Here is a 27,032-nt window from a genome sequence, read left to right as displayed (position 1 = left end):
ATGCTTACAGTATCCCACGTTTCCAGAAAGGATGTAACTGTAGAAACAATACAGACGGACTAACACCACTATTCTTCGTGAACTGTACAATCTGTTATATTTAACAGACCTATAGGCTGAGAGAATCTATTTGGCAGTGAAAATTTATCTCAATTAAAAGGTGGCATAATCTATGCTACCAACCTCTTACCTTCTCCTTGGCATTTGTATGTGTGTTGTTGTTCTCCATGTTAGATGGAGCTTCTGATTTTCAAACATTGTACAGTCACACAGTCAATCTGATTGAGTGGTTCTTGGCCATCGCACTAATTAAACCTGTTCAGATATGATCTTGAATGTGGTTTTTTAAAAACTGCTGTCATGGTCTCCAGACATAGGAACTGTGTTTGCCAAAATGCTGTAAACATCTACTAACCTTACTACTTTTAGCATTACTGGAGCTCAAAGTCTACAGCAGGTGTGGCCAAACTGGCTCAGGAGCCACATGCAGCTCTTTCACACATATTGTGCAGCTCTTGGAGGTTGAGAAGGAACTAAATGCAGGCTTACTCTCAGGTAGTATGCTTAGCATTGAGACCTCAGTCAGCATCTGAGCACTGACCCATATGTAGGTGACTGTTTTCACCTTGTATGACGTGGGGAAGGAGGGGAAAATAGGCAGACTTGCAAGCTCTTCTCCACCACAAAGGTCACCCGGAGACCTAGAGTGGGGAAAGAACACAAGAACTGAGAGAGCCGCTAGAAGGAGGGATGGAATTAAAGAGGTTGGCACAGGGTTCCCCCTTAGTTTCATAGCTCTTGTAGAAGCTATATTTACTAACTTTGATGTCAAAGCAAAGAGAGATAGTGATGCAAATGTGATTAATATATGTATCTTCCTTCTTCCACTGGTGCCAAAACATAATTCCCTAACCTTTCCCTGTGCTGGTCTTATGGGGACTGTTATTTCCAGCTTTTTAAAAAAAATCTTCTGCCATGGTCATGTTGTAAAGTGCATGCATATGTATTTTACCTTTCTGAGCAAAGGAAGTATTAAAAGTTTTAATAAAGACATGCACATAATATTTGTTCATGTCCTGCAGCTCTCAAACATCTGATGTTAAGCAAGTTTGGCCATCCCCGGTCTAAACAATAATTAATATATTAAGACAGACTTCATGGTAGTAGTTAGTGGCATTTTAAAAGAGAACTGCTGGGTCGTAAATGCCTTCTACATCATCAGAAAATGCCATTGATGTGGCTGCTGTACCTTGTGATATGTATAAGAACACATCTTTATTTACAAGAGCGGCATATATTGACATTTGTTGCTGTGAAAGGCTGTACATTGGCATAGCTAGGTTTACAGGGCATTGTAAATATTTGTTGGGCTTGCCAGAACTTGTTTGTCTCTTATGAGTAAGGAAATATAAATTGCTTATTCTAACATGTTGGTTTCAAGCCTATGTTGCTAGTTCAAGCAAGTTTTTGAGAGGCACAACTTGTGATTGCAGACTTCCGCCTTTATTGTAGCTTTTGAGTGGCTCCTGTGAATCTTTCAAATCTTGGGAATGCAACTGATGGCAGCCCAGCTTCATAATAGAATTGCTGAACCTCCCAGCACACTCAGCTGCTGTAGTCCAAGTTCTGCCTGATAGAAACAAGCCAAACAACATTTTGGAAGAGTTTTCATTATTTGCCTTTTTACCTTTTCTGCCAGAAATTCCATTGTTAGATTCCCACAATACTGACTGTGGTCCTATACTAACTGAATGATAGCATGAAGGTGTTTATAGTGACTGGAGTCTTGATATTGAATATAACTTATCAAAACATTTGCCAGTTTTTCTTTTGGAGAAAAAAAAGTTAGTAGAAATAAAGGCTATAGATAAGACCATATTCTTGTTTTATATTGAAGCATCAGAGCAGCAATATTAGTTGCCTTATGAGACTAAGGGAATAAATAGCTACAGAAAAAAATCCAGTATTGGTATACAACCAGCAGTAAAGACTCAATTTTCTAGTAAAACAATTACATTAGAATAAAGATCCTACAAACTGAACCAGGAGCACAAGAACTTAAAAGGTAGAACTCCCTTCAGTAGCAGACAAAAGGGGGCAGTTTGGCTGATTCTTAGCCACTTAAGAATCACACTTTCAAAGTGGGGTTTTTTGGGGGGGTTTTACAGCTACAAATAGGTGATCTGAATAGGGTGTGTACTGATGCTGCAACATTCCCTGAGTGTGGCACAGCTGGGCTAGGTAGGGTAGTGTGGCAGGGGTCATTATGTATACTTTCCCCTAAAATGAAGCAAATTCTGCACAATGGTGAAACTGGTTCTGTGCCACGAAGAAAGCTTGAATTTTGCTAGTTTGCGATGCATAATTTGATTCAGCTAGTCACAGATGGGCAAGGAGCTATTTAGCCCCTGTCAGAGAATCTTACGCTGAACCCCATGGCTTCCAAGAGCTGGTGCTCACAAATGAGCAGACTTTTCTTTTTTTTTTTTTTTGCTTTTCAAAATTCTGTCAAAAGAAAGGTTCAATTTACAAGTGACACGTTACCTCAGAATCATACAGTAGAAAACAAGAAACCTAGCTTAACTATCTAATACTTTTCTGGACTTTCAATGAATGGCACAAACCTGAAGTCCAAGAGTTAAAAGGCCATAGTTCAAGCATCCTCTACATTGCTAGCAGTTGCAATTCAAGCATGACATAGCCCAGAGCTTTAGTCCATCAGAACCAAAGCTGCTAACTTCTTTCTCCAGGTTCTTTTTTTTTCTTTGAGGCAACATCAGGTGGTGATGATACCCAATCAGCACACAGTCTTGATGGAATCCTAGAATATTGCCTCACAACTCCTGACCTTTCCCCTCCCCTCCTGTAACTGCAGGTTCTCATGAGAAGCTAATTAACATATTTCCAACTCTGGCCTTTGAAGATAAGGACTATGTGGGTTGAGAGATCAATTAGTAACACCTTCAGTGTGGAATGAGCCTGTTTCCATTTTCATTAACACTTGAGGAGGGAAACCAGGGGTACTCTGCCTCATAGCACCCTGGAAATTCCATTTTGTAACCTATCCACTGGTTCCTGTTATTTCACTAGGTGTTCCCTCTGTGCTTTCAAACCTGTCCTTCATACTAGACATTTGTTTCCAAAAATTAAATTAAAACTGTGCTTCTCTATTCAATTTTGTATACTGTACAATTTTGCAGGCAAGCCACATTAGCAGGTGACCCAGACTGAATCCATTTATCACTTTCAGGCCAGTGTGTGTAGTGGTTAAAGTGTCAGACTATGAGCTAGGCAACATAGGCTCAAATCTGCACTTTCCCTTTAAAGCTTGTTGGGTGACCTTGGACCTATCACACATTCTCAGCCTAACCTACCTCACAGGATTGTTGTGAGGGTAAAACAGAACAATGTAAGCCCCTTTAGAACCCCACTGGGGAGAAAGGTGGGCTATAAATAAAGTATATAAATAAAATAAAGGATCTTTGATTAAAAAATCATGATGATCCATGTACAGAAGACCATCACCATTTGCAGTTTAGTGGCTTACAACGTCACTTGCAGTCTAATCTTGTGATTCCATCTCTAGCCTGTTTTTATTCCCATTGCACCATAATTATTACATTGGTGAATTTTGCGGGAAAAACAGCTGTTTCCCCTCATATAAGAATGAGGGAGGGAAGACTTGCACACCTGTTTACTGTCACCACTTTTGTCCAGAAGTTAATGTCAGATTGTCTAATTTTCCCTGATATATAAGAATGGGGGACTGTGCACAACTGTTTTCTGTCACCATTCCTGTCCAGGATGTTAATATCAAGTTGTGTAAATTTCAGCTTTGGAACACTGGTGTCAGCTTTGGTTTTGCTTAACCATATTCCCTCATGCTATTTTCCCATGGCAACACTCCCCAGTCCTGATCCAGTTTGGGGCCTCTCCCACAGCTGTTTTCAAAACTGATTTAAATAGATCTGATCAGATTTTCCATTTCTCCCCTAGGTTGGTCCCCTGCCAAGAACAGGCTATCCCGTCTCCCCACATCTAGGATCCAGAAAAGTATATTTGCATGTATAAGCATTTAGGCATTTCTGAAGGAGCTTCCTGGGTTTTAGCCATTGTCTTCATAGCACCTGAATTAATCTCAGCCCATGGTTAATGCAAATTCAATATTTGCCCTTATCCTCTTTAGAGAACTGAAATGAATCTTGATTCCCCCACAATGTTCTGCACTTTAGTTTCGTTAAAACCTTATGCCTAAAATTGGTTCTTAGCAAACATGTAGCTGATTTTAATGCACTGGCTAGCTTGCCAAATACGCAGTGAAACTCAGTTGAATCATGGATAGTTAAAGCAGAAATCTATATTTAGGGTTTTCCTCTCGAAGTGCAGAAGGTCATGTTGCTGGTTTGGTTTTTCCCATGCAAACACTTCCAGTAACTGTTATTCCTGCAAGACAGAGTTTAAGTAACCATACATAATGCATAGCAATGGTCAGATTTCTGCTTCTGCAAGTATTCCTGTAGCATATATTCAAACACTGATTTGGTAAATATTTACCTGGAGAGCCAGTTTGGTGTAGTGGCAGACTCTTATCTGGGATAACCTGGTTTGATTCCTCACTCCTCCACTTGCAGCTGCTGGAATGGCCTTGGGTTAGCCATAGCTCTCCTAGAATTGTCTTTGAAAGGGCAGCTGCTGTGAGAGTCCTCTCAGCCCCACCCACCTCACAGGGTGTCTGTTGTGGGGGGGGGGGGAGAAGATATAGGAAATTGTAAGCTGCTCCGAGTCTCTGATTCAGAGAGAAGGACGGGGTATAAATTTACAGTCTTATTATTAAATTGAAATTCTGGTCAAGAGATTATATATTTTTTCTCTGGCCCTGCTACTTCCGATTCCAAACAAAAGATATCTTTTAGCAGGAAACATAGCTGATGTGCTAACCAACATATAAATAGTGCTTTTCTTTTCAACTTTTGGGATTCTTCTTTGTTGGAGGGGAGGAGCGAATAGTGCACTAGAGCAGGAATGAGTGATAATAAAGTACTGCCTATTACCTTTTAATTCAGTCGTATCCTAGCTAATTGGACCAGTGTAATGAAGACAGCCCCGTGGCGCAGAGTAGTAAAACTGCAGTCTGAACTCTCTGCTCACGACCTGAGTTTGATCATGTCAGAAGCTGGGTTCAGGTAGCTGGCTCAAGGTTGACTCAGCCTTCCATCCTTCCGAGATCGGTAAAACAAGTACCCAGCTTGCTGGGGGGAAAGTTTAGATGACTGGGGAAGGCAGTGGCACACCACCCCATAAAAAGTCTGCTGTGAAAATGTCGTGATGTGACGTCATCCCAGAGTCAGAAACGACTGGTGCTTGCACAGGGAACTAGCTTTTTTTTTTTTTATGAAGATTCATATTCCTATATTATTACTGGGTCACATCTCCATGTTATTGCCCAAGTACACTATACATATAGAGGACTTTTCTGGTTTTTCAGTTTTGAATGTATGGGTTGCCAGGTCTGTGTTGGAAAATACCTGGAGACTTTGGAAGTAGATCCAGAGGGGAGTAGAATTAGGGGAGGGAAAGGGCCTTAGCAGGGTACAATGCTATAGAGTCCACCCTTCAAAGCAGCCACTTTCTCCATGGGAGCCGATCTCTGCTAGATGGAGATCAGTTGTAAAAGTAGGATATCTTCAGGCCCCACCTGGAGGCTGGCAACCCAGGGGCAAATATCAAAGGAAGGGTATCTCTATAATTATTTGCTGTTCAAAATAAATCTTAAAAACTATAAACAATGAAATACTAAAGTATTGAGAAACTTTTATTAACGCTATACCATCAAGAAACAGAAAATTAAATGGCAGTAAAACATCCTAATGATAAAACTGAAAAGCTTAAAAACAGAATAAGATGGGCTAAAACTAATGTAAAAGTTGTAAAAACACTTAATATAGAAACAACAGCAAGAAGGTCTTAATCTGTCATGCAAGTTCTTACTAATCACTAATTGAATATTCAAAGCCATATGAAAAGATAAGGACTATTGGCTGAAAGAGTTATCAAAACAAATCAAAAATAAAGAATTCTTAAAAGGCCTGAGTAAATTAGCATGTCTGTCTGGATATCGGACATTTGACAGTAAGTGCCAAGCAACTGGGGCAGGAGAGGAAGTTCCACAACCAGAGCATTAATTACAACAGGAAAAGCCATGTTTTTACTAGCTAGCCATATGACTTTAAAGGTGTAGGCATTTGAAGCAGAGCTTCCAGTGCTATTAATGGGCAGGCAGAGTTATAAAGAAGCAAGTTTATGGGGCCACCTTAGTGCTGAACAGCTGAGAATGGTAAGCTTAACAATCAACCAGTTAGGTTGAACCCCGTCAACTTTTCCACTCATGATCAGGTCCTGGTTGATAGTTGTTTTCCCTAGAAATTGATCTGGTATTGAATAGCATGTTAGCATGTTGTTGAGGCCTGTCAATAGATTGACAAGACCAAGAGAGTCTCACCGGTTTAGAATAATCTGAGCAGTGATCTTTTGACAATTGATCAGCTGCTTCACCCTTAACATAAACATACATATACTCAAACCCACTCAAACTCTGTCTAATTTCTACTATAAAAATAGGTACTCCTAACTAATGCTAGATTCCCACTATTCTAAGCCATTCATACACATGATTCTCCTCATTAGAAGCTACTGGCAAACTAATTGATCAGGTGATTAAAAAGTCTTTGTGCCTTTTCCAGTTTTGGGGCAATGGACATTCTGTGAGCCCCCATAGCTTTCCCCTTCTGTACTTTCAATCCATGGCAGAGAGATGATTTCCCCTTCTGCTATCACCCTTTTGAGAGACTCCCATGCATGTCTGCCCTGCCCCCACCCATAGGCTGCTTGGGCCAGAAGGAACTGCTGGATATCGGAGCTGTTACATCCTGAGCAGTTCTACTCTGTCATAACTGTGCTGCTGCTGCTGTTCTCTTGAATTGGTGAGCTGAGGGAGAACTGGGAGATTCCTAGGCAGCAAATAGACTCACCCAGTTCTCTTCAGAATGTTCTAGCTATTTCTCGGGGCAACTCACATGGGGCTGACAATGTGCCCCACCCCCAAAATAGGCTGCTCTTATCAGAAGCAATAGTTACCAAGGCAACTGCCAGATGTTAGAGCTGCTCCCTCCTAAACATGTCTACTCCTTTTCCACTGCTTTGTTCCTCCTGCCTCTTGCCAGCAAGAGTGGGTAGCCTCTCCCAAATCCTCCAAGAATATGCAGCTGCACTGAGTGTTAATCTAGATAAATGTGATTAAGTGTAATAGACAGAAAAACTTTCCTTTTCTGTTTGCTGTCTGGGTCAGCAGGTCTCCTATTCCTTTGTGCCTTTGTTCCATGTAGTCAGTCAAAACTGCTGCTATTAAACTTAGTAAAAATAAAAATGTTTTGAAAGGCTGATTGATGTTCTATAAGCTTTAATCAAATCAGATTCTCCACAGGCAAGAATACTCTGCTGCATAAAAATCTGTTGTTTATGAACCTTGTACATTTGCCCCGTTAACATTTTGAATTAAATATGAATACCTTCAATAAATTGTGCAGGTGTGTGTATTGGCGTGCAGATAATTATAATTTGATATTAAACCTTCCAGTTTCATAAGTCTAAAACGCTATCTACTAACTCAGTATTTATATGTGCATGTATCTTTTATTTTAATTTGGGGTATGTTACATTTTCTTTCCATAGGGATGCTTCATTTGGAAACTGCACATATAATCTAACTATCCTGGACTGCCTACAGGGAATTAAAAAGGTAATGTCTGAAAGTGCATTTGAAATAAAAATTATATCATTGGAATCAGGAAAATATGAAAGTTTCTAGAGGTGGGATAGCCATAGGTTCCATCACTAGATCTGACTGAGCTTGGACAACTTGGGAATTTAGGGTAGTTTTAGTAAACATCCTACGACATATTTCACTCATTCTAAAAAGAAATTGTGTTTTAAGACAAAACTTTATTCAATCAAAATATGTTCTTAAGAATAATGTAATGCGAAGACTTCTTATGTAAAAAAATCTGTAGCATTTGATATAACAAGTGATAGACTCTCAAGGACTTGAAGTGGGCATCTCATTTCCCCCTCCTTAAGTATTTTCTCTTTTCCTTCTCTGAAAGTCCTCGTAGCCTCTCCCATTTTCCTGCTTCCTTTTCTCCTTCCCACTCACCAGCCAACATGCATTTATCTATTCCCCTGTCTTCAGCTTTCTCTCCACCTGAGAAAACAGACCAAATAGTGCAGTACTGACTGAGCCAGGCCCAGCTGTACAGTAGGGAATCTGCAAGGTTTCACAAGGAGTACGTACTTTTCTTTCTCCTGCATCCACCTTCCTACAATATTTCCTCTTTCCCTTGGCATCCTCTATTCCCTTGTGTGTGTTTTTCCTGCCCACCCACCAACCAATTTACCTTTTATCTGCACTCTATCTTCAGCTATATTATTTTATTTCATTTATACCCCACCTTTCTCCAAAATGGGGACCCAGAGTAGCTATTCTCCTGCCCTCCATTTTATCCTCAAAAAAATCCTGCCAGGTAAGTTAGGCTGTGTGAGAATGACTGGCCCAAGGTCACTGAATGAGCCTCTACAGGAGAGGGGATAGCCCAACCCTTTAACCACTGCATCACACTGGGTTTGTTGAACAGTACCAGGCAGCCAGTCCTGGGTGAGTCTGCTTGGGAAGCAGAAGGTCCCAGGTTCAATCCCTGGCATCTCCAAAAAAGGGTCCAGGCAAATAGGTGTGAAAAAGCCTCAGCTTGAGACCCTGGAGAGCTGCTGCCAGTCTGAGAAGACAATACTGACTTTGATGGACCAAAGGTCTGATTCAGTATAAGGCAGCTTCATATGTTCATATGTTCATATGCAAGTTGTGTGCTATCAAGTAGCCTGGTAATTGCTGTTGGGCCTGGCTCTACTGGATCCTCACTGAAAGGCCAAAACAGCTCTGGAAACAGCCCTGCCTTATAGTGATGGAAACCAAGGTCTGAAGGTTGGCAATAGTGTTGTTGTTGCTTAGCAACACACAGAGGGCATTCATTTCTTTAGTACTACAGAAACAGCTTCTATTGTTTGGGAGGGATATGCTTCCGATGTTTTGTGTTAGTTTTTTTCAATTTCTAGTTTTTCTGGGATCTATTTTAGGTTTGTAGAAACATTTATCTCTGAATTTAAGTATCCACAGATTTGACCATGTTGAGAATTTAATGTATTAATGATTGTTATGTATACTGTGTTTATAGTCTCATGTAAATCCTCCTCCAACTTCTGCAAGTGCAGCTCCACCGATAGAAGAGGGTAAAGGGGCAATTCACCTTTTCTCTTGTCACTGCATCCCCCCACTAACATTATTTAGTCTACACAGATCTAGAAGGAAAGATCTGCATCCACCAGCAACTTTTACTGACCCATTTCTGACTCTGACCCACTATTGAAGAGCTCTTCATTTTCCTGACTATTATGGTCTGTCTAGCATGTATGATCCTAAGGGCAGATGATTAGCTAAGGGGCATCTTGTTGACATTCAGCAGGTTCTGGGCTGGTCAAAGCTTGGATGAGAGATCTCCTGGGAACCCCATGTATGCTGCTTTTAGTTCATTGTAGAAAAGACGGTGGATATAAATGCTACATTTGAGGAAGACACCTTCCCTGCCTCTCTCCTCCCACTGCATCCTCTCCCCCCTCCCAGTATAAGAGACAAAATGTGGGTCTGCAGCAGGAGGGGGGAAATCAGTGAAAAATCTCCATTCCTGCTTCTGCAAATGAAAATGTCTTTCCATCTGAGGAACTGCTGCTGTGCTGATGGAATGGTTCTGTACGATCCCAGTCCTGTTTCTTTTTCGCCATGGCTTTAAAATGTTTGGAACATTTGTCCTTCTGCTCAGAATACCAGCCTTAGCAATTCAGATGTATTTTTTAAAATTTGTACAGCTAAAAGTTCTCTTCTTTAGATGATTATATGAGATTATTGTTTCTTTTCAGGCCTTACAGCATGGATTTTTTGACTTCAGAACATTTGATGCAGACGAGTATGAACATTATGAGGTTTGTACATGTTTTGAATTGAAGGGTTTGCCCAAGATTAAATATGACACCTATTACACATAACTAGATCTTCTTTGCTGAGAGGCTTGGGATCATTGAGCTTCTCTTGTACTGGAGGCACTACATAATTGGTACAACTTTCTAAGAATTTTGCTGCTTTTGATGTCAAACTTGTACTTTTAATATAAAGCAAATGACTGAAGGTTGGTAACTGCCTTGGTGTCATCTGAAAGATGCCTGGTATTGCAGTTACAAAATACATATGATGTTCATTCATGTAAAAGCTCTATCTGGAGTGCATATTCTTGTAACTAATGATGTGTAAGACTAAGTAGAAAAGAGAAAAAGATTTGAAAGGTGGGAATCAAGGAGAATGGATTGTACGGTTAGTTGAGCAATGCTTAAAAATCACTTGTGGCTGTTCTTGTGTGGTATTTATCTTAAGGAATCTGTCTTGTTCTTCTGTGCAGCCTGAAGCTATACTGCTAAATGTTTTTACTGAACAAGCAATATCATCTTTGTTTGCCTTCCATGGTGTTTTATATGTTCTAAATCTAGAGTGTTGTTTGAAAAGGGTACTTGGGAATGTTTAGTTAGTACATGCCCAGTCACGTTTCTGCAGCACTTATAGGTTAGCTGGTAATCACTGTATAAAGCCCTTCCACTGTTTGCTAAGTAATAACTTTGAGGATAAATTGTTTCGGGATTTGGCATTGTTTAATAGGAACATCACTTTTCCTAGGCCTGGGCTTTTATGCACTTCCAAAAAATTGCAGTATATTGTTTTAATTGTATTTGGAATGGCTTCTTGCTTTCATCCCAGCTCTCTTGAACTGACCAGACCACTGTAACTGATCTTGCAGGACTTCTCTGGATCTTAGGCTATGCATGGCATTTAGTTCCATTCAACAGTGACTTCGGCATTGTAACGTTTAAGTATGCTTAAGCTGTTTTGCTATCAGCAGACCTCTGTTTGTGCAACACAGCAACAAACTTGAGTTTGTACATCTTTGTTCAGAATTGTATACACTCTCAAAATTTAAGCCTAAAAAAGGCAAATGGTAGCTGTTAAGGATGACTTCATCTATTTAACACATATCTCAGTCATAGTATATTCCTTGACATAACAAGAGGATGATTCATGAGAATGATAGTTCATCTAAGACTACAATTTTACATGTGCAGGAAGCGGTTTTTACCACATTAAAAATCTATCAAAGCTAATTGATCTTAATTTTGTCTTCCCCTTAAGACTTGTTTTGTAAGCCTTAATTATGAGGTAGACTTCTATTGCCTTTGTAAATACCAAAAGGAACATAATTGCCTGCCTGCCCCTACTGTGGTGATTCATCAGTAGAGCTAATGCACATCCTTAGTTCCTATAAAAATTCCTTGGGGAAAACAAACAAAAATCTCTGCAAAGGTGAGATTGCCAGAAAGCTAATTTTACTGGGTAAATTTAGTTCCTTTTAATGAGTCAGACTGTTACTGAAGGAGATCCAGGAACTTCTGTTTGTCCAGAATGTAGTAGCTGGATTGAACTGCAGGCACCGTATTACTCATGTGGTGAAAGTTCTTTCCTGGCAGCCCCTTTTACTTCTGTGTTGCTTCCCAAAGATAGTTCTGCCTTGGCTTCTTTACTGCACTGCTGCTTTCAGGACCATCCACTGGATATTGTCCTCTTTCCAGTCTGTTTCAGTGTTTTCCTTTGCCGTGATCTTCCTCAAATCTTGTTTGATGATGTTTTTGGATAGATAGCAGTCAAAACAACTTTGGATGTCATTTGGACAGGAAGGTGTACATCTTTCATGGCCTATCCACTCTGGCATCATTTTTCTCACCTCGGTTGCTGCAGCAGCCATTTACACCCTACCATCAGAGGGTTTTTTCCCCCAGCTTTTAAAAAAATGATAATAGCTGTCTTCTATAACAATCTCTGTTTCAGCTGCCAGTTTTCTTTTAAGTAAGGCTCCAGACCTTTTGGTTGTAGAGTTATTAGAAGAGATATATGGGCTGTTCTTTTCTCCTTATCTCTACAACCAAAAGAATGAAAATTTTCTTTTCTTTTCTTCTCTTTTGTTTGGTAAAATGGTTGGGAACTTCTGCATTAGCACAATAGACTGCTATAATGCTATAGTAATATAGCTATTACTTTTTTAAAAAAGGGTTAAAGGCTCTGTAGTGTTGGGACAGAAAGGGTGAGGGAATAACAGTGTTAGAAAAAAAATCCATATGACTGCTTCATTGCGACTGTGAATGCCTCTATATTGTTTGTAGAAGCAATGAGAGCTTCATGGAGATATGATACAGCCTTATATCTAATTCTATATATATATTGTGTGTGGGGGGGGGAGTGGATTTCAATGCCAGACCAAGGGTTTTTTAAAAACAAAACAAAACATCTGACTATTTTTTGGGGGGGGGGATTCTTGTCTTGATCTTGCTGGGATTGTTTTCTTGATGATGTTTTTAATGCCTAATTTAATAAATCAGTGAATTGTAGTTTTGTTTAGATATTAGTGCTGTTTGAAATGTATGGTTTTTTAAAACCACCTCAGGTACCTTTTGGTGGAGAGGCAGTATAAAAAAATAAATACATTGCACAAGAGGTTAAAATTTGCTGATCTAAAACTGAGCGATTTATAAGAATTTATGCCTTTTTTCACCAGCGGGTAGAAAATGGTGACTTCAATTGGATTGTCCCAGGGAAATTTTTAGCATTTAGCGGACCACATCCAAAGACCAAAATTGAAAATGGTATGTTCCCCCTTGTCTTCTATAAATTTTTATGTCTGTGTTATATGCCTATATGATGACTGGACTTAATAGACATCCAGATGCTTGCCCAAGCACTTTGTGTGCACAGGACAATATCTGATTTTCCACAATTTTGAATGTATTGGGCAAATACCAGAGGAAAGCTGTTTCCATAGTCCTTCATTGTTCAAGACAAATCTTATCTAGCTAATACATTAGCAAACAGGGAAAACAGGCTAGACAGTTTTGAGCATTTGAGCAATATTTGTTTTGTAGCTTTAACTGTTAGAATTGAAAAGGTAGTGTTGTGTGTTTTGCTCTGAAATACTAATTGAAAGAATATTATTATAACCAAATAAAAAACTATAAATTGTTGTAGTTAGACACAAAGACACTACAATTTACTGCAGAATGTACCTGTTAAACATATATTTAGGATCAGGTTAGCATATTAAAATGACAGCATGAAGTGAGCCAAGAAATTCCTGGCTCAGATATCAGTGCAGGCACCAGGTCGTTGGTTGAATTAAGCCAGCATTCTTTAACTTTTTTCAGATTTGGTTACCCGTCTCAACCTAAACTTCATCATGAGACTCACAATTGTATAAGCTTTCATTTCTCTGTGTTAAGCAAATAAAAAAGAAAATGATGGTGCCATTGATATGACACACCAGTTGAAGACACTATCTCAGACTCAACCCCATATTTTTAAATCAGGGAATGTATCATGCTGCCTTGAGGTTGTGAAAATTCTTGAGAGCACTTATGAAACACTTTGAGTTCCAAAAGAACAAAGTTTGAGTCCAGTGGCACCTTTAAGACCAGCAAAGTTTTGTTCAAGATATAAACTTTCATGGGCATGCACACTTCTTCAGATTCAATGAAATGGAAATTAGCAGTCCATACATATAGGTAGAGGGTGAGCAGTAAATTAGCATACAGCATAATGAATATGTTTAATAGATTCAAGGACCAAACAGGAATAACAAGCTTAGTTTATATGGTTACCATTTGTTTGGGTTTAATTCCAGGAAAGGGGAGGAATAGTGAAGAAAATAAATATGTCAAAATTGACGATTGATGGGCAGTTGTATCCTTAATTGTGGAATGCTGAGTGTAATTAACTGAGACCCTGCCATTATGCTCCACCCGTCTCCTCTCAAGATGGAGTGCCAAAAAGATAGTAACCCATGATCCAACTGTAACCTCCACCAGGAGTAGCATGTGTCCCATATGACAGGAAGACACATGACATTGGAGAAGGAGGAGCCAGAGTCTCTGTAGTGCCTGAGCAAAAAGAATGGCCTCCCTCTGTGTTTTTATAGACAAAACGAATCTTTTATTCTGAAAACAAATATACATTTGTAGTTATTTGTGGTTTTGCTTTTCTTTGCAACCTACTTAGTCATCCGTTATATAAGGACAGGGAATGTATCATGAATGTTTTGCTGCTGTGTCCTGTACTTCTGATTTTAGATTTTATTAGTTGAAACATTTTCTAAAACAAACAGCATTGTGCACTTAAACAGATTTTCTTACTAACATTTGTATCTTTCTTAAAACTTGTTGAGACTTTATTGAATTAGTAACGTTTTCATTCTAGACCATGTGATCTGTCATTTTAAATTATGGTGTTAAAATTGCTGTCTGTGCAACTGGGCAGTGTGGTGATATTAACACCCAAGTATTCTTCTTCTGCTAATTATTATAGGCTATCCACTCCATGCACCCGAAGCATATTTCCCATATTTCAGGAAGCACAATATAACAACAGTCATAAGACTCAACAAAAAGATTTATGAAGCAAAGCGTTTTACGGATGGTGGTTTTGAGCACTACGACCTGTTCTTCATAGATGGAAGCACACCAAGCGATACTATAGTGCGACGATTCTTGAACATCTGTGAGAATGCAGAAGGTGCCATAGCTGTACATTGTAAAGGTAGGTAAAACTGGACTATACACTAGTATAAAGAGAAAAATAATTGCTATGAAAAATCACCTCACCAGAACTTAAAGAAACAAAACCTATTGCCTTGGATGAAAAGAGGGCTAATTTGATGTTCACAAGAAATATGCATGAAAATTGAAATTATTTTGTTTGCAGTGTTTGTTTACTGTTGAATTGAGCAGCTCATATGGTCATCTCAGTGATTTGCTTATAATTCAAAATGAACAGCAATTTGAATAGCTTTGCATCTGCACAGTGGTGGCATTCAGCATGACAAGTTACTGCAAGCCCATTGTTGATGCATGTTCACGGTTTACTGACCTGCTTGAATAATGTAGTCTTCAAGGTAATCGTGGACATTATGCACATCATTTGAAATCTGCTGCATTAGAGTGCGTGTGCTGCTTTTGCACCTGGACTGTTTATGGCATTATTTAATTGGCAGCATTCATGATGCAAGTGCATGTTCAAAACTTACTGGATTCAAGGTGCCATCCTAACCTCACTTACCAGGAAATATTTCTAGGTATACGTATTTAGGATTGCACTGTCAACTACAGGTCCCATAATGTATAATTCCAATTAATTCTCAGTTGAATGAACAGTAAGATGCTCAGCTTTGGAAATCAGGCAGGGTTGCAAAAAGAGAATGGCTGGAACACTAGAGACACAAGCCAGATAGGTTCCCCACTTGCTGCCACAAACACCCGCACCCCATAGATTTGAACACTGCTTCTTATTTTGATGCTTTTAATACAGAAATGAGTGAGGAGGAAAACTGTGTGAGAACTGGCAAATCATTTGCAGTTCAATACCAAACATTAAGAAAAGCAATTCTTAAAAAAACACCTGTGTGTTGGGTATTTATTTGTGATCCAAACAGAAGGGTAATCGGGCATCTCTGGATGAAATAGTTCAAATTCCAAATACCTCCTTTCTGTTCTGTATTTAGGCTGAAATTTTGTATTCCATATTTTATGCAGATCTTTTTTATTCCACTGAGTGATGCTGTTGCTTCTCTTTTGGTAAAGATTTTTTAAAATACCAAAGAGAAATTAGTTTTGTGTGGATGTAATAATGAAGAATAGACTTGTAGCAAGATAAAGACTTTTAAAAGCTTTGGCAAGCCAGAGCTTCACATGCATGAAAAGTTATTCTGCCTTAGACTGGGGATGGCAAGTTCAGTACAGAAAGCCTGTGGTCCCTCTTTTATATATTTGTACAATTCATTTTTGTTTTCAGCATATTCAAAATAATAATTAAAAGTTCATGGACAACACAAAAGAGATTACCCAAAAAGCCAACTAAATTATAAAACAATAAACAATTTACAGCCAAATCAGTAAAGCCACAAGAATTCAATAAATTAACCTGAGAGAATAAACAATAAAAACTAATCTTTATCACAGGGTGATGGGTTGGAAACCAAATTAACAAAAATTCTGGGGGAAGTTGAAACATTTTTTCATCTGGCCTTTAGCACTAGCTGAATGTATGAGGGCAGAGATTCACATTTGAGTGCCACAGCAGAAAAGACCCAGTCCTTAATTTATTTATTGATTTGATTTATATCCCACCCTCCCCGCTGAAGCAGGCTCAGGGCGGCTCACAACATAAAATCCCACAAACAATTAAATTAATAAGTATTAAAATTACACATTCAGTAATAAAACAGATATGCAATGATTAAAACAGTTAAAACAGAATATTGAGTTGGTGCTATTCTGGTGGCGACAACCTTCTTCCACTTCTCTTAAATACCAGTGCCGAGTCAATTGAATGCCAGCCAGAAGAGGACAGTCTTGCAGGCCCTGCAGAGCTGCACAAGGTTCCGCAAGGCCCTCACTTCATCTGGCAGTTGGTTCCACCAGCAGGGGGCTACAATTGAGAAGGCCCTGTGTCTGGTTGATTTCAATTGGGCCTCCTTTAGTCCGGGGATTACTAATAGATTTTGTGATCCCGATCTGAGTACTCTTTGAGGAACATGTGGGGAGAGACGGTCCCTTAGGTAGGCAGGTCCTAGGCCATATAGGGCTTTAAAGGTAATAACCAGCACCTTGTAACAAATCCGATATACTATTGGCAGCCAGTGCAGTTCCTGCAGTCCCGGCTGAATGTGCTCCCACCTGGGGAGCCCCAATAACAGCCGTGCGGCCGCGTTCTGTACTAGCTGCACCTTCCGGGTTTGGCACAAGGGCAGCCCTATGTAGAGGGCATTACAGTAGTCCAGCCTCGAAGTGACAGTTGCATGAATCACTGTTGCCAGGTCACCGCGCTCGTGGAAGGGGATCAGCTGCCTTGCCCACCTAGGATGGAAAAACACGGATTTAGCAGTGGCTATCTGGGCCTCCATTGTCAAGGCAGGTTCCAGTAGCACCCCCAAGCTCTTGACCTTGTGCGCCATTGCCAGTGGCGCACCGTCAAACGCCAGTAGGGGAATTTCCCTTTCCAGACCGCCATGACTCAATCAAAGGACCTCTGTCTTCGCTGGATTGAGCTTCAATCTACTCAGCCTAAGCCATCCAGCCACGACTTGTAGCGCCAGGTCCAAACTTTCTGGGACAGTCAGGCCGGCCGTCCATCAGTAGATAGAGCTGGGTGTCATCAGCGTACTGGTGACAACCCAACCCATACCTCCGGGCAATCTAGACAAGGGGGCGCATGTAGATGTTGAACAGCATCGGGGAGAGCATCGCCCCCTGAGGCACCCCGCAGTCAAGCGCATGCCTCTGGGACCATTCACCCCCAATCGCCACCCTTTGTCCCTAACTATCAAGAAAGGAGGAAAGCCATTGCAATGCCAACCCCTGAGTCCCTGTGTCGGCGAGACGGCGGGTCAGCAACCGATGGTCGACCGTATCGAACACCGCCGATAGGTCCAACATCAGTAAAACCGAGCTGCCTTGATCCAGATGCCGCTGGAGGTCATCCACCAGGATGACCAGCACTGTCTCCATCATGTGACCTGGGCAGAAGTCAGACTGGTGAGGGTCTAGGAAGGAAGCGTCATCCAGAAAGCTTTGTAACTGTACTGCTACTGCCCTCTCAATAATTTTACCCAAAAAGGGTAAATTCGAGACCAGCCAGTAATGTGCCAATTCGGCCGGGTCTAATGTTGATTTTTTTCAGGAGAGGGCAGACCATAGCCTCTTTAAGAGGTGTTGGAAAATGCCCTTCCGCAAGGGATCAATTTACAATATCCCGTATAGGATATCTGAGCTCCCTCTGGCAAACTTTAATTAGCCAGGAGGGTCAAGGGTCCAGATCACAAGTTGTTGGACGTACAGTAGAGAGGATCCTGGCAACTTTCTCTAGGCTGAGTGTATTGAAGCGGTCCAGAACAGAACCAGAAGACAGGCACGGGGCCTCAAGTTCACATACTGTCTTCAATGTGGTGGGGAGGTCATGGCGGAGCGACGAGATCTTATCTGCAAAAAAGTTTGCAAAAGCCTCACAGCCGATCTCCAATTCCCTAGAATTTGGCCTGCCTTGTGGCAGTGTTGTAAGGGTCCGAATTATGTTAAACAATTGTGCCGGGCGCGAAATTGCAGACACAATCTTGGCCGCAAAGTAAGTTTTCTTTGTGGCTTTGACTGCCATCTCATAGGACCTCAAACTTTCTATAAGATGTTCTAGTCGCTTCGTCTCGAGTACACCACCATTTCCTCTCTAGCTGTCTTGAGTCTTCATTTCATCTGCCGCAACTCCAGGTTGTACCATGGTGCTAGCTTAGAGAGAGGGCACAGAGGATGTTGAGGTGCAATCTCATCGATAGCTCTGGAGAGTCTGTCATGCCAGGACTCAACCAGGTCATCCAGGAAATCACCAGGTGGCCAGAAATCCCATAGAGCCATTTGGAACTGTTCCGAGTCCACCTGGCTCCACAGGTGAGCTAAAATGTGCTCACCACCTAAACGGGCTTGGGGTGGGACATCCACACGAGCCTTGAGGGCATAGTGGTCTGACCACGGCACTGCTTCAGCAGTAATACCATCCACTAAAACTCCCGCTGCAAAGATCAAATCTAGCATGTGCCCCGCCTGGTGAGTGGGCATTGTCACAAATTGGGAGAGTCCCAGTGTCGCCATGGATGACTCTAGGGCCATCGCCTGACTGGAGGTCACATCATCAGCATGGACATTGAAGTCACCCAGGATCAAAAGCCTTGGGTACTCCAATGCCCAGCCTGTTACGGCCTCCATCAGGGATGGTAAGGCGCCGGCTGGTGTGTTAGGCGGATGGTACACCAGCCAGATCGCCAACCCCTTCCCAACATCCCAAGCCAGACCGGCACATTCAATGCCATTAATCTCTGGGGCCAGGAGAGCCCGGAAGGAGTAAGTCTCTCGTATGAATAGAGCCACACCTCCCCCCCCCCGCCCGCTAGTCTGTGATTGGTGAAAGACTGAGTATCCCAGGGGAGCCGTCTGGGAGAGAGCTACAGTCTCCCCATCTCGCACCCAGGTCTCAGTCACACATGCCAGGTCCACGTCCTGCTCAAGCAAGAATTCCCGAAGGATTGAGATCTTATTATTTATGGACCTGGCATTACATAACACCAATGACAGAGGCGAGTAATTCAACCTGACCCCTCTACTTGCCACTGTCTGGAAGGGACGCAGACTGGAAGGGGGCTGAGCGCTATTATGTCTCGGCCTCCTTCCCTTATAATTCTGTCTGTTTCCACCATCATACCTTCCCCTCCCCAGGAGTACTGGAATCCCCAGGCCAGTCATCCCCTGTTAGTCTCTGCGACAGCCTCAGACCAGCTGTGAATAGGCCTGGCTTACCACCCTATTCTGGGTGTTAAACAACAAGCTAGCTCCCCAACCTTCCCCTCTCTCACCAATCAGTCAGTTTCCTAATTTAAAATAACCTGCTAATAAATTTAATCTAATAGTTAATTTAATCTAAAACCCCAACCCCACAATTTCCCCTTTAATTAGTTAGCTAAAATAATTTAATTCTGATGGCTCCTTAATTGCAAAGACCCTCCCAGCCAGTTACCCTCCCCCAATTAATTTGCCAGAAATATAAAATTCATTGGATAGCCAATCTATTAACCAATAGTCCAAAATTAATTAGCCAATAAGACAATTACTTAGCAAATCAATTTAGCAGTCAGCCATTCAAATTCCCCTTGTGTATTGGCGGTTAAGAACAGGTTAAAATGGTGCTGGATAAAAACGCTGCAGTGCTTAAGGTGCAAGGTGTTCTTCAAGTGCAAAGTGTTCTTAAAGTGCAGTAGTGCTGTCCGAACCCTAGGCGGCCTCCCCACACAGCTTAGGAGACCCAGGGGGGTGGAAGCCTCCCCCGCGTCCCCCAACCTGGCGGTTAAGCCCTTCAGGCACCCAGCTGGTAACAGGCGTCGCAGCTGCCTGTGGATTATGCAGCCGTTTCGGGGTCGTATTAGCAGTCCAACAGCCCTCACATTCAAGCACACCAAGCCTCCACACGCCGCCCAGCCCCACAGCAGGGCCTCTCAGCCGTGGGGCTCCTGGTCGTCAGCTAGGCTGGTAGGCTGCACTCCAACAGCCACCAGCAACAGACAAGGAAGGGTATCCACGAGGGATGAAACTCGGGGAGAGAGGAGGGAAGCCACCACCCCGCCAGACGATATCGAAGCCGCCGTACTGCCCTCCGCCGTGGTTCAGCAGCTCCCGGCCACTTCCTTCGGCAGACCGGCCGCCGCTGATGTCTCCCGGTGTCCTGACACTCCACCCAGCAGTCCGGTCACTGCTGATGTTTCCCGGCCTCCCAGCACTCCGCCCAGAGTTCAGGTCGTCCCACACTCCAGCCTGTGGTCGCGCCAACCTCTGTGTTGGCGTCAGGCCCGGCTGGTAAGCAGCATTTTCAGTGTGTTTCGGGAGGGCTAAGGGACTGCAAAGTTCTCAAAAGTTGTACCTTAATGCTTATCTCTCTTCATATTGTGTAGTAGTACAGAACAAGACGTCATTTGCAGATCGAAGTTGATAGACAGTACTTTATTGAAGGCAGTGGTCCTTTTAAATATCTTGGAGCCAGACTATTTAAAGACTGTAGATAAGATCCAAAACTTTGAATTGTGCACATTGGCAGTCATTGTAGGACTATAGCAATAATATATGCTCTCTGTAATTCATACTGGCAAGTAATCTTGCTGCTGCATTTTTAACGAATGGAAGCTTCTGTCTTCTGAGGCAGTCCATGTAGAGAGTATTACAGTAACCCAGCCTCAATGTGATCATAGAGGGCCAAGTCAACCATCTGAGGGCCATGATCTTTTAGCACCAATAGCTGCAAGCCTGTATCTTTGGAGGGAGGGTGTGTAAACCAAAACATGATTTATTCAGGTCATTACTAGCTAGAATCAGATTATACCCACTCTGTCTGTTTTATTGTTTTGACAGGACCTTGTTTTTATTTTGTCCGAGCATAATAATGTGACACACCTCTCAAGCTCTGTGGGCATTTCTGGTCTCACGTCGTTGTGCTCTGTATGTGCATAAGTGCTGTCAAGTCACAATTGGCTTGGCTGCTTTGCCCACTGGTTCCCTCTACAAAGCCTTTGTGGTGGTCTTCCATCCAAGTATGACCCTGCTTAACTTCTGAGATGTGAACTGTATCATGCTGCCTTCCCTCCCCTGCATACATGTATAGATCTTCAGACTGCTGTTTCATGCACCTGGTAAAGTGGGCTGTGGTCCACAGAAACTCATATCACAATAAATATGTTGATCCCTTTATCTTACTATTCTCATGATTGTGGAGCAGCAGTAATACATGGTACATCCCATTCACTCCACAACAACAGTGTAAACCAGGGGTGGTCAATCCTGCAGCTCAGGAGCTTTTATGCATATTGTGTGGCTCCCAGAGATCAAGGAGGAACTTAATGCAGGCTTACTCTCAAGTAATCGTGCTTAGCATCAGGACCTCAGTCAGCCTCTGAGTGCTGACTCATAGGTAGGTGACTATTTCTGCTGTGTGCAAAGTGGGGAAGGAGGAGGAAATAGGCAGACTTGCAAGCTCTTCTCCACCACCACATAGGTCATCTGGAGACCTGGAGCAGGGAAAGAGTGCAAAAACCAAGGGAGCCACTGGAAGGAGGGACAGAATTAAAGAGGACGGTGCAGGGTTCCCCCTTAGTTACTTAGCCTTTGTAGGAGCTGTTATTTACTAACCTTGGTGTCAAGACAAAGAGAGATACGTAAGGATGCAAACAGTGGTTAGTGATTTGTATGGTACATGTGTTTCCTTCTCTCACTGGTGCCAATAATTCCCATGTGTGGTACATGTGTTTCCTTCTCTCACTGGTGCCAATAATTCCCTAACTTATGCTGGTCTTATGGGGGCTGTTATTCCCACTTTATAACATGACCATGCTAGAAGCAGACTTTTTAAAAGTCTCCTAGCATGGTTGTGTTGTAAAGTGATATGTTTTTTATCTTTCTGTGCAAATAAAGTATTAAGAATTTTAATAAAGATGTGTGTCTAATCTTTGTTCATGTCTTGCGGCTCTCAAACATCTGACATTTATTCTATGTGGCTTTTGTGCTAAGCAGGTTTGGCCACCTCTAATTATGATCATGGATCTACTTTAACCATAAAAACACATTTTGGATAAAATTGCATTCTCAAGGAATTCTGGTCTGCTGACAGAGATGATGAGGATGATTATCTATAATAGTCTCTTTTTCATTGGAAGTACACCAGTAAGTCATGCACTAAAATGATGAGATTGAGAACAGAACAGCATGGAGTGTGACATAAGAACACAAAAGAAGACATGTTGGATCAGGCCAATGGTCCATCCAGTCCAACACTCTGTCACACAGTGGCCAAAAATACCAGGTGTCATCAGTGGGGCCAGGACACTAGAAAGCCCTCCCACTGTGCCCCCCAAGCACCAAGAATACAGAGTTTCACTGCCCCAGACAGAGCGTTCCAACAATACACTGTTGCTAATTGCCACTGATGGACCTCTACTCCATATGTTTTTCCAATCCCCAGGGAGAAAAGTACTCCAACAATACACTGTTGCTAATTGCCACTGATGGACCTCTACTCCATATGTTTTTCCAATCCCCTCTTGAAGCTGTCTATGCTTGCAGCCACCACCACCTCCTGTGGCAGTGAATTCCATGTGTTAATTACCCTTTGGGTGAAGAACTACTTCCTTTTTTCAGTTCTAACCTGACTGCTCAGCAATTTCATTGAATGTCCACAAGTTCTCGTATTGTGAGAAAGGGAGAAAAGTACTTCTTTCTCTGCCTTCTCTATCCCATAAATAATCTTGTAAACCTCTATCATGTCATCCCTTAGTCGACATTTCTCCAGGTTAAAGAGCCCTTTCTTCATAGGGAAAGTATTCCAACCCTTTAATCATTCTAGTTGCCCTTTTCTGCACTTTTCCCAATGATACATCATCTTTTTTGAGGTGCGGCGACCAGAATTGTACACAGTACTCCAAATGAGGCCACACCATCGATTTGTACAGGGGTGTTAAGATACTGGCTGATTTGTTTTCTCTTCCTAATAATCCCCATCATGGTGTTGGCCAAGTGTCACTTGAACCATGTCTCATTAGTTTAGTGTCTCTTAAGACAAGTGTCTTAAGAGACACTAAACTAATGAGACATAGTTCAAGTGTCTTAAGTCTCTTTTTAAGACAAAGGTGTCTCTTAAGATAGTAAAATCAATCATCCTTTTATTGTGACATCAGGTTTCCTGCCCTCCATTACTGGCAGCCAGTGGTATGTGCTAGGGCAGGGGTAGGGAATGTTGGCTCTCCAGATGTTTTTTGCCTACAACTCCCATCAGCCCCAGCCATTGGCCATGCTGGCTGGGGCTAATGGGAGTTGTAGGCAAAAAACATCTGGAGAGCCAATGTTCCCTACCCGTGCTAGGGGAATATAGAGCACAATGTCACAGTATGTAATAAGTAATCCTATAGTTGGCATAGGAGAGAAGGGGAACTTGATATAGGATGCTGTTTTTGGTAGTGTCTCTGTGTTGTAGCCCCCACCATTTACGTGCACTATTGGTTGTGTTTGTGTGTCAAACTCTTCTTGGCCCTCCCTGGCTCTGTGTGAGGTTGTGTGTGTGTGTTATTGTATTGTTAAATATTTATACAGACATTTCAAACGCTGGTTTAAATTTTTTAACGTTTTAATGCCTTCATGTTCAGAGCCCTGGGGGACCCCATTTGGGTAGAAAGGCGGCATGTAAATGTTTTAAATACTAATATTAATATAAACTAATGAGACATGGTTCAGCAGAACAGATAATGTTCTAGATTATCCATGGCAGGAATAGTTCTGGATGTTAAGATCAGCATTAGCAAGGCTATGTATGATCTAGCAGGATACTTGTACCCTGATGAACTTGTGATGTATTATAATAAAGCAGAATAGAAGTGTGAAACATAACATGTTTAACAGTATTCTTTGGTTTTCTTAAGAATGTAGTCCAATACCTAAGATCAGTTTTGTTTCTCTTCACTGTAGCTGGGCTAGGAAGAACAGGAACACTGATAGCCTGTTATATAATGAAACATTATAGATTCTCACATTCTGAAGCCATTGCCTGGATAAGAATATGCCGTCCTGGTTCTATCATTGGACCCCAGCAGCACTTTCTTGAAGAGTAAGTATGACCACGTATGGTAATACAGTATAGTGCACCAAATACGTATTTCCCCCCTGCCTGTAGGATTGAGCTACATAAAGACCAGATAATACAGTGGCTTTTCTTACAGCAGAATTCTCTAAATTATTTATATAGTTCCTGGTGTGTTGATTGCCAGCAGGATGGGGTGTGTAATAGAAGGTTGCTGCTTTCATTGTTGTGTCTGGTTTTTCACACAGTATCAGAAGAATTGGTTGGAAAATACTTGGCCCTTTTTGTGACTTGCTGGCAGAGCTTTCTGAGATCTTCCGAATAACCTGCTTGGTCTTCAGTTGTCTGCATTTGTGATAGATCAAGATGAGAAGTGATGTTTGTCTGTAACAGCGGAAAAGAGCAAGAGTCCAGTAGCACCTTAAAGACTAACAAAATTTGTGGCAGGGCTTGTCACTCACAAAAGCTCATATCCTGCCACAGATTTGTAAGTCTTTAAGGTGCTACTGTGGACTCTTGCTGTTTTCTACTGTATTTGTGATAAGGCGCTTCAAATATTGGGATGAATGTGCATACAATTTTTAAAAACTGAGTTAATGCAATGAGTGTGTTTTATATCTTTCACCCTGCTTTAAGAACTGTTTAAACGGTTAGGTTTCAGGTTTGTTTCAGCTCCATTTTTGATTTCTGCTTAATTTGCAGACTTCTGTAGTCAAAACCTTATTGCACTATTCATTGGATGTTCCATCCTGTTGTTTGTATTTGAGTTGACACCATGTAGGCCGTCTTGCATCTGGGTGAGAAAGGTGGACTATAAATAATGTAAATAAAATAAATAAACAGGTGGTAAGATAAGTCCAGTTTTCAAAATGTTTCACATTTAGAAAAAGTCTAGAAGAAATAATGATATTTCTCAAGTAGGAAAGCAACTTGTTTGATCTGCTTTCTTTTGATTTCTATTGTAATACCTTACAGCAGGGGTGGCCAATGGTTGCTTTCCAGACATTTTTTGCCTACAACTCCCATCAGCCCCAGCCAGCATGGCCAATGGCTGGAGCTGATGAGAGTTGTAGGCAAAAAACATCTGGAGAGCTACTGTTGGCCACCCCTGCCTTACAGGATTTATGATGATGAAGTATCTGGTATTGAAGACCTAGTAACAATCAACATTTTAGATAGCCAGCAGACCTGTCAGCTAAACCTAGTGAACATATGAAGCTGCCTTATACTGAATCAGACCCTTGATCCATCGAAGTCAGTATTGTCTACTCATACTGGCAGCAGCTCTCCAGGGTCTCAAGCTGAGATTTTTCACACCAATTTACCTGGACCCTTTTTTGGAGATGCCAGGGATTGAACCTGGGACCTTCTGCTTACCAAGCAGATGCTCTACCACTGAGCTACCGTCCCTCCCCTGATCCCACATCACACCTTCATCGCCCCACGTCCAGTATCCATCATAGATAACAATCATAGATCCAGGTGGGCAGCCATGTTGGTCTAAAGCAATAGAACAAAGCTGGAGTCCAGGGGCATCTTTAGGACCAACAAAGTTTTATTCAGAATATAAGCATTTGTGTGCATGCACTCTTTGTCAGATGATGAAATGGGGTACAGTTAGCAGTGCTACATATGCTGGTGGGCAGTGGTAAAGCATGCAAAATAGCACAAAGTTAGAATCCAGTGGCAAAATAGTGAAATTAACAAATTGAAAGAAAGATGCTATTCAGAGCAAACTTGCTATTTTTTTTCCAGTTTGTTAATTTCACTATTTTGCCATTGGGCTCTTTGCCATTTCTTCATTCACCAAAAGTCAGTCAAAGCTACTCCCTCATTAGACCAAGTTTAATACGGGGAAACAATCTTAAAGTTGCTCTGTTCAGTTGTTTTGCAATAAGTGATTCCACTGCCATTTACTAACAGCTGGGCAAGAGGTTTTCTCATTCCTTTTCTAACTGTTCAAGTCCCCTGAGGTGTCCAAACTGAAAAGCTGATATTTTGACCATTTTCTGCTCCCTATGATTTCTTGTATAGGATTATACAAAATAGTTAAATAGAACAGTTTTAAGACTGTTAACCAAAATCAAATGGGGGAAGGTAGTGAAATGTCTGATTGGGAATGAATGAAGAAATCTCATTTTCACCATCACCCATGACATTCTTCTTTAGACTGCTACAATAGCAGGGAGGAGCAGGTTTCAAGCAATGAAATTTGGCAGATGATGAAGGATTATATAACTTTTCTTTTCCACATGGTGAATTGAGGCTGAATAAACCTACAGTTCGCATTTTATGAACAAAACAAAAAATGTGTGGCCATAGATCACTGCCCCAATAAAAGCAGAAGGAGTAACGAGATATCAGCTTGTGCTGATACCGTGTGTAGCCTCCAATTTCTGAACTGCTCAATGGATTTTAACCTCTAGTATATCTCAGCTACTGAGTAATTCCTGCTCAGGTGAAGGAATAGACAAGAAAAATAAAACTAAAACATGAAATGAAATGAAATGAAATGAAATGACAAAGTAATAAGTGTTAGCGGAATTAGCTTTTCCTTGTGTCCCTGTACCTATGTTGACTGTCTGTACCCATCCCCTACCCCTGCTCTAGGACAATCACCATGATAGAAGTTCTTATGTAG

General features: G+C 41.6%; 2 protein-coding genes across 5 annotated transcripts in view; one reads left to right on the top strand and one right to left on the bottom strand.

The window, feature by feature from the left end:
* SLC30A7 (solute carrier family 30 member 7) overlaps positions 1-27,032 on the bottom strand; it is a 190,813-nt gene that overhangs the window by 134,225 nt on the left and 29,556 nt on the right. The gene's annotated exons all lie outside the window — the stretch shown is intronic.
* CDC14A (cell division cycle 14A) overlaps positions 1-27,032 on the top strand; it is a 104,367-nt gene that overhangs the window by 58,134 nt on the left and 19,201 nt on the right. For all 4 annotated transcript variants that reach the window (XM_060232271.1, XM_060232270.1, XM_060232269.1 and 1 more), the window contains exons 6-10: positions 7,729-7,795; positions 10,021-10,083; positions 12,753-12,840; positions 14,552-14,782; positions 24,280-24,418. In XM_060232271.1, coding sequence (XP_060088254.1) covers positions 7,729-7,795; positions 10,021-10,083; positions 12,753-12,840; positions 14,552-14,782; positions 24,280-24,418 — 588 coding nt within the window. The remainder of the gene's footprint in view (positions 1-7,728; positions 7,796-10,020; positions 10,084-12,752; positions 12,841-14,551; positions 14,783-24,279; positions 24,419-27,032) is intronic.

Source organism: Heteronotia binoei, chromosome 2 (assembly GCF_032191835.1).
Source record: "Heteronotia binoei isolate CCM8104 ecotype False Entrance Well chromosome 2, APGP_CSIRO_Hbin_v1, whole genome shotgun sequence".
NCBI classification, from domain to species: Eukaryota; Metazoa; Chordata; class Lepidosauria; order Squamata; family Gekkonidae; genus Heteronotia; species Heteronotia binoei.
This window is presented reverse-complemented; position numbering and strand designations above follow the sequence as displayed.